The sequence below is a fragment of the Diaphorina citri genome, unplaced genomic scaffold (assembly GCF_000475195.1).
Source record: "Diaphorina citri unplaced genomic scaffold, Diaci psyllid genome assembly version 1.1 scaffold4599, whole genome shotgun sequence".
Taxonomy (NCBI): domain Eukaryota; kingdom Metazoa; phylum Arthropoda; class Insecta; order Hemiptera; family Psyllidae; genus Diaphorina; species Diaphorina citri.
In genome coordinates this window covers 2,484-9,954 of record NW_007381995.1, presented here as the reverse complement: position 1 = coordinate 9,954, position 7,471 = coordinate 2,484, and the positions used below count along the sequence as shown (strand labels likewise).

General features: G+C 40.1%; 1 protein-coding gene across 2 annotated transcripts; it reads left to right on the top strand.

Moving 5' to 3' along the window:
- Positions 1-383: 383 nt before the first annotated feature.
- Positions 384-6,636, top strand: LOC103521143. 2 transcript variants are annotated; one of them, XM_026831966.1, is made up of 5 exons: positions 384-539; positions 2,243-2,490; positions 3,366-3,645; positions 4,754-4,924; positions 6,502-6,636. In XM_026831966.1, exons 2-5 carry the CDS (start codon positions 2,320-2,322, stop codon positions 6,630-6,632), a joined length of 753 nt encoding a protein of 250 aa, XP_026687767.1. In that variant the 5' UTR covers positions 384-539; positions 2,243-2,319; the 3' UTR covers positions 6,633-6,636. The 2 variants fall into 2 exon arrangements, with proteins under 2 accessions (XP_026687767.1, XP_026687766.1); XM_026831965.1 differs by lacking the exon at positions 384-539 and adding an exon at positions 580-677.
- The last annotated feature ends 835 nt before the right edge of the window (positions 6,637-7,471 follow it).

The window sequence follows — 7,471 nt, the reverse complement described above, 5'->3', positions numbered from 1 at the left end:
GTTCAAAGAGTTGTGACGTCAGATTTCACGTCAAAATGCGCAGAAACGCTTGCGCACAAACAAACGAAGCGAGAGTCATGAATTATGACGTCATCACCTACGGGAGCGTATGCCGTGACGTCAAACTTCACGATTTACCGGTATTTTTGAAATCGATTTATCTCGGTATCTAGAAGTCGTAGAAGAAAAAGAAAAATTCCTTTGGTCCTCATTTTTCCTGCTCCATGACTTTGAAACATCACCCAAGTAAGCGCAACTGATCTATTGTGGCTATTTTATATGACTTGATTTTGTTCATTTTTCCTGCTCCATGACTTTGAAACATCACCCAAGTAAGCGCAACTGATCTATTGTGGCTATTTTATATGACTTGATTTTGTTATAATTTCACAGCTCTGCAACAGAGGGGGACAGTTTTGATCGCATCGTATTATCTCTGGAGCGGGAGAGACCTAAATCCCTAGTACCTGTGTCCTCAGTCAATGTGAAGTATGCCTTCGAGCCTGACAGTAGCTACCTGATTATTGGAGGAAAAGCAGGTATGTATGTAAGGCCAGTAGACCTGACAGGTACACCTGACTCCTGATGACCTAAATCCCTAGTACCTGTGTCCTCGGTCAATGTGAAGTATGCCTTCGAGCCTGACAGTAGCTACCTGATTATTGGAGGAAAAGCAGGTATGTATGTAGGGCCAGTAGACCTGACAGGTACACCTGACACTTTACGATCTATCGATTGATAAGATTGTAAAAGGAAATCGGTCTTTTAACTCAAAGTGTACCGGTACACATAGTAAAGTGGCCGAGTGGGTATCACAGTAGGCTTGCACACCGGACGTCCCAGATTCACTCAGCCTCGTTTTTGATTCCACCAAAGAGATTCCTCTCTGGACGTCCACACTTGCTGCCACAGGCCACGTATGTATTTTCAATGGTTATCTGAAAGAAGGCCTCTAAATGAAGACTGTATAAATAAAGATTTGAAAGAAGGCCTCTAAATGAAGACTGTATAAATAAAGATTTGAAAGAAGGCCTCTAAATGAAGACTGTATAAATAAAGATTTGAAAGAAGGCCTCTAAATGAAGACTGTATAAATAAAGATTTGAAAGAAGGCCTCTAAATGAAGACTGTATAAATAAAGATTTGAAAGAAGGCCTCTAAATGAAGACTGTATAAATAAAGATTTGAAAGAAGGCCTCTAAATGAAGACATATAACAGTGGTGAAAACCTTTTTTTTTTTTATTGCCCAATTTTTAACACAGGGGGACTTTAAAGAGTTAGAATACCAGCCCAAATTTCCCTCGCTAAAGAAACAACAAAGGTAGAGTGTGACGGACATCCACTCGTAGAATTTGTAGCCAAAACCAAATGTCACCCTAAAGCAATCACCCTAGGCCTGATTGAGAGGCTGACGAAAATAGCCGACCCCCCCATGTGAACACGGGATGTTCGGGAAAAAGTTCCGTTCTGAAAACGCACATCCTTTCAGAATAAAATCCGCCCTTACAGACGCCTAGCGCTTAGCGCTTACAGACGCGCTACCAACCTATCTAACTAGGCTGGCTGAATAAATGTTTTAAAAGGTCGGAAATTCATTTTTTTTTTAAATAGGTTTGACAGAAGAAGAAGAAGAAGAAGAAGAAGAAGAAGAAGAAGAAGAAGAAGAAGAAGAAGAAGAAGAAGAAGAAGATGAGGATCTGAAAGAAGGCCTCTGAGTGAAGTTGTTCTATTTTTTGATGAAAAATTTCCAAGAATTGAAGCGTCTATCTCTCATGTTGAGGGGGATGTTGTAATTTATAATACATGGGTTTATGTGGGTAAACGTCATTGAATATGCTTTGGCAGTCAGGGTGTTGAAGTTGAAAATTCACATTTTCTTGGTGGAAACAAAAAGTACGATGGTATATTAAGCCGTATCTTGGACTCAAAACTCCATAGTCACACAGCCACAGTCCACCGGATTCCTCCCCTCCTAAACCCCTAATGCAAATTTTCTCCTTCACAGGTGCTTGGTTAGACCTGGCCGAATTCCTCCTCCTACGGATAAAATTCCATACCTCGGCTGGGATTGAACCCACGCCCTCCTGATTACCAGGCGAGCGTCTTGACCACTACACCACCGAGGCAGGTACGATAGTATATTAAGCCGTACTTTGGACTCAAAACTCCATAGTCACACAGCCACAGTCCATCGGACTCCACCCCTCCTAAACCCCTAATACAAATTTTTCTCCTTCACAGGTGCTTGGTTAGACCTGGCCGAATTCCTCCTCCTACGAGGCGCCCGCCACCTGCTGGTAGCTATCGACAAGACCGCCATGTCCTGCGGCTCAGTAGCTAGTCGCAAACTGAACGGTCTACTATCTCGCTATCCGACGTGCGATATACAACTGACTGGAGCCACCCTGTTGGATACAGAGGAAGAAACCAAGACCAGACTTGCGCAGTCCTGTGCCGTGCGAGCCCTCAGTGCTGTCTTCCTACTTCATGTAAGTTTATGTGTACCTCAGTGCCGTCTTGCTACTTCATGTAAGTTTATGTGTATCCACACATGGTCGATCGGCCCGTCCACACTAAATCGATCACATAGATTCAGCTCGCTGGTCGACAATGTGTGGACATACCTTTTGCTTTCTACCGAGAAATTCGTTCTCACTTTTCACCTTCGTTTCGCCGTTTCGTTTACTTTGATTTGTTAAACGCGACACTTTAGATTCCTTTGTCCCGCGATCAATCGATTAGTCAGTAGAATTAAGTACATTTCTGTACACCAAGTGTTTTTACTTTGTAGTCTTTTTACTTTCCTTATCCTATAGGAAGGAAAGTAATGTAATCGGGTCAAATTTTCGATGGTCAGTTTTTAGTGTCAAAACACGTTTTGAGGTCCCTAGATCCTAAATCCAAAGTTTCAGCCATTGGTCCGTGTGTGTGTCTGTCTGTAAACAAAATATCTCGAGAACGGTAAGAGGTAGAGACTTGAAATTTGGCATGCAGCTGTCAAATTTGACAAGGATGCTCTTCCTACTTCATGTAAGTTTGATACAAATCGAACTGAACTTTGGATTTTTCTCTCGTAGGCTTGATTCGTTTGACCGAAGGAAGCAAACTTTGGAGTTTTTTTACCCCCCTTGGGATTTTGACGTTTTTAGTTTGTTTTTTGTTTGTCAAATACGTCCTGCGACATCCCTCCACCTTTTGGTGCTTTCTTTCTTTTTTTTTGTCCTTCTTTTCCTCTTTCATTTTTCTTTCTTTCCTCGGTCGGTCTTTCTTTTTCTTTTTTCTCTATATTTTGTCCTCAATAATATTTTCTTTTCTTTTTTTTTCTCTGTTTTATCTTATCCCATCCGTTTTCTTGTAATTTCAGGTGGACTCGGCAGTAAAACTAAAGAACCTCCACGCTGTTCTCCAAACGAAATCCTACGAGTACACCCTATATATGAGCATCTACTCTAACGACAGCTCCCTATGTGACCAGCGCAAAGCGAGCGGCTACCCTACAGTGTGTGTCCAAAGTGAGGGCGACGACAGGCGAATACAGAAGGTGCTGGATGTCTTGGACACCCTGTTGTGTCAGGTCCATGTTAAACCGAACGCGAGTGGATCTGCCACGATGCTGGTCGATGAAGTGTCTTCACTACAGCATGGTGAGTATTGTAAATTCCTATGGTGGATTTCACCAATGATTTAATGAGAGATTTCACTAATGGGAGAATTTTCAATCTAAAAAGGAATTTTTAATGATCCTAAAGGGAGTTTTTAATGATCCAAAAAGGAGTTTTTAATGATCCAAAAAGGAGGAGTTTTTAATGATCCAAAAAAACGGAGTTTTTAATGATCCAAAAAACGGAGTTTTTAATGATAAAAAAACGGAGTTTTTAATGATCCAAAAAGGAGGAGTTTTTAATGATCCAAAAAGGAGGAGTTTTTAAAAACTCCTCGATCATTAAAAACTTTTTTGGATCATTAAAAATTCTCCCATTAGTGAAATCTCTCATTAAGTAATTGGTAAAATCCACCATTATTCTTCATCGCCTTTTCCCGTGCTCAGAAAAACTCCTCCCTTTTTGGATCATTAAAAACTCCGTTTTTTGGATCATTAAAAACTCCGTTTTTTGGATCATTAATTTTCTTTTTGTTTTATTAATTTTCTTTTTGTTTTGATCGAGGAGTTTTTAAAAACTCCTCGATCATTAAAAACTTTTTTGGATCATTAAAAATTCTCCCATTAGTGAAATCTCTCAGTAAGCCATTGGTGAAATCCACCGTTATTCTTCATCGTCTTTTCCCGTGCTCAGGCGGAGTCAGTTTTTTTCGTCAGCCTCGCAATCAGCCCTTTGGTGATTGGTTTGGGCTGACATTTGGTTTTGACTAGAAAAATTTAACGAGCGGATGTCCTTCGCATTCAACCTTTGCAAGGGAAATTTCAGGCCGGACTGTTTAAAAGTCCCGCAGCCAGACAAATTGAATTGAATTGATTGAAATAGTATTACATTTATTTATCAAATTTAAATAACAATAAAAAAAATCCCTGAGCTAGGTACTTCTAACTTCTTGGGGATTGTATTTTTCCTTCTTCTGTCTACTTATTTATCTAGGTAGGTACATATTTATGGCTAGGTACTTCTAACTTCTTGGGGATTGTATTTTTCCTTCTTCTGTCTACTTATTTATCTAGGTAGGTACATATTTATATTTCTAATCGTTTTGGTAGAAGGAACTTTTAACGACGGAAGTCTTGTTTTCCCATTTCAGACAAAGATTACATCCTCCTGCAGAACATCAAATCTCATCTACCTGAGAGTTTGGAAGAGCTGGAAGAACTAGCAGACCAAATACCTAGCGTTCCTTGCTGGGAAGAGGTTCAAACCCGGACCTCGCGACTGGCAGACTCCCGCGGCAGCTATCCTATCTTCCTCATACCAGGTAAATGTTAACTCCGGAACCAACCAATTTTTTATACTTTCTATTACCTACTACAGTTATAGCGAAGCAACCTCCGTGGCCGAGTGGGTATCATACTAGGCTTGCACGCAGGAGGTCCGGGTTCGATTCCCGGCGGTGCCGAGGTTTTTTTTTCGGCTGTGCTTGGAGTTCGGGGTGCACTCAGCCTCGTTAGGACAATTGTTGGGAAAAATCCTACAATGCTGCAGTGAGCACCAAAGTTGTGACATAATAACACAAAGAAATTGCATTTACATTTAGATGATCGGGTTCGATGCCCACCATCGATGAAAATTTACACTCAGTTCGATTGAAAATACTCGTATAGCTTGTGTCTGAAATGAGGGGTAGTATGTTTTTCCAGTTTGTTTATACAGATGTATATAATGGAGGAGAGGTATGTATCTTAACTTGACAAACTTATAAACAAATAACATGTTATTTACATAGCTAGGTGAGTGAGATGAGGTCTGTATGTTATCATGTTATCAGATCCCATCTTCCTCATCCATGCTTTAAAAAAAAAAAAGACTACACTTGTCATTTAGAAGATCGGGTTCGATGCCCACCATCGATGAAAATTTACACTCAGTTCGATTGAAAATACTCGTATAGCTTGTGTCAGAAATGAGGGGTAGTATGTTTTTCCAGTTTGTTTATACAGATGTATAGTAGCGCGAGGATGAGTTTTGATGTGCGAGGAGGAAACGAGTTTTGGTGCGCGAGTAGACTCGCTTCGTCTAAACCTACCTTTACTCCCTAAGTCTGTATTAAGGAACCCGAACACGTATCACGTTGGTAAACATTCGGTCCGTCTGGGTTCCGGCTGGTACGCTGGTAGCTCTGTTTTTAAGTCTTGCTTTTTACGGGAAAATCAGATAAACCATCCCTCACTATATGGTCTTCTTTTCTGGTTAACTTTACTTACACTTACTAAGGAGAATTTAAAAACAAAAAAATCAACACTTTATTGCAGTTTATTTGTGTTATTATATCACAACTTTGGTGCTCACTGCAGCATTGTAGGATTTTCCCAATATCTCAATAATCCTAAAATCCCATGTATTTATATCACAACTTTGGTGCTCACTGCAGCATTGTAGGATTTTCCCAATATCTCAATAATCCTAAAATCCAATGTTTATGATACAAAAAGACATCTTTTCTTTATTCTGCTATAGCCATTCGGCGAAAGCTAAAGCCGCTACAACAACAACAACAACAACAACAACATATGGCCTTCTTTTCTGGTTAAATTACTTTTCTAATTTTCTGAGTACCCACAAACATTGTGAAGGGCCCTTTTTTCACTCTAAAAACTCTTATTACTCTGGTTCTTTTTCTCAGGTCTCCGCCCTCACACCAAGTACGAATTTCTTGACCCCGCCGGGAATCGAACCCGGGTCTCCCGCGTGCAAGACGAGCGCAGTGACCACTACGCCATGGGAGCTGACCTTTTCTGGTTAAATTACTGTTCTAATTTTCCGAGTACCCACAAACATTGTGAAGGGCCCTTATTTCACTCTAAAAACTCTTATTACTCTGGTTCTTTTTCTCAGGTCTCCGCCCTCACACCAAATTATTGAAGAAGTTCACAGAGAGTCTGTATTATCCTTGTTTTGTGTGCAAGTACCCGAGTAACTTTGATACCCTGGATGAAACGGCCAAGATCATGATCCGGGTAAGTTAGGGTAGTACAACACACTCTATCACGTCACGTGAGCTCACGTTGGGGTTGGATGGAACGCAGTGGCGTAGCGTGTATGTATGGCGGCCATACAACTCAAAAGTTCACTCTAATGCCCATAAATATTAATGGCATGGCATGTACTGTGATGGGACTTGGAAGACCTGTGCATGAGCCCTACACTTGAATTTAGACCACGCTACGCCACTGGATGGAAGAGAATGCCCTAGGCATTAATCCCGCTCCTGAGTTAGAATTTTTCAATATTTTTTCTTTCTTTCTTTATTCAATTTTCGTTTTCTTTTGTTAACTTATCATTTTGTTATTTTGTTTTGTGTACCTATAGGTATCGATGTGTAGGTGGGTACATAATTATTACATTAGTTTTTGTTTTCTTTTTTACTTCTTTTGCTCTAGACTATATTCACATTTTGTCTCATTCTTTGCTTTTTTTTCTACTGTATATACCTATTGATGTATGTTAACAACCCAATGTGTTGAAACATGAAATAAATAAACTTTGAAACTTTTGAAACTTTGATACCTCTTTGTAAATATTGTAAAATTCTAATAAAGTGTTATATAGTAATAATAATAATAGTAGTGTAGCTGTCCTGAACGAAATTACATACAATATTCTGGGAAAACTTTCAACTACATTTTTCTGACTCCACTTGAGTTCACGTGACGTGATAATAGTGTGTGTTCTACCTTTAGAGACACGGTTAGGTCAGTGGTAAAGGCCCACTCAGCCTCGTGAGGAAAATGAGTAGCTATGACATAAATGCGCATAGCGACCGGTGCCAGCATGGTAGGTAAACATTGGATTTCAGGATTATTGC

Bases quoted from the DNA above. Each gene is read 5' to 3' on its own strand.
- LOC103521143 (XM_026831966.1), top strand. From the start codon at position 2,320: ATGTCCTGCGGCTCAGTAGCTAGTCGCAAACTGAACGGTCTACTATCT. The intron at 2,491-3,365 runs GTAAGTTTATGT...TTGTAATTTCAG, and splicing joins GTGCTGTCTTCCTACTTCAT to GTGGACTCGGCAGTAAAACT. The intron at 3,646-4,753 runs GTGAGTATTGTA...TTCCCATTTCAG, and splicing joins AGTGTCTTCACTACAGCATG to ACAAAGATTACATCCTCCTG.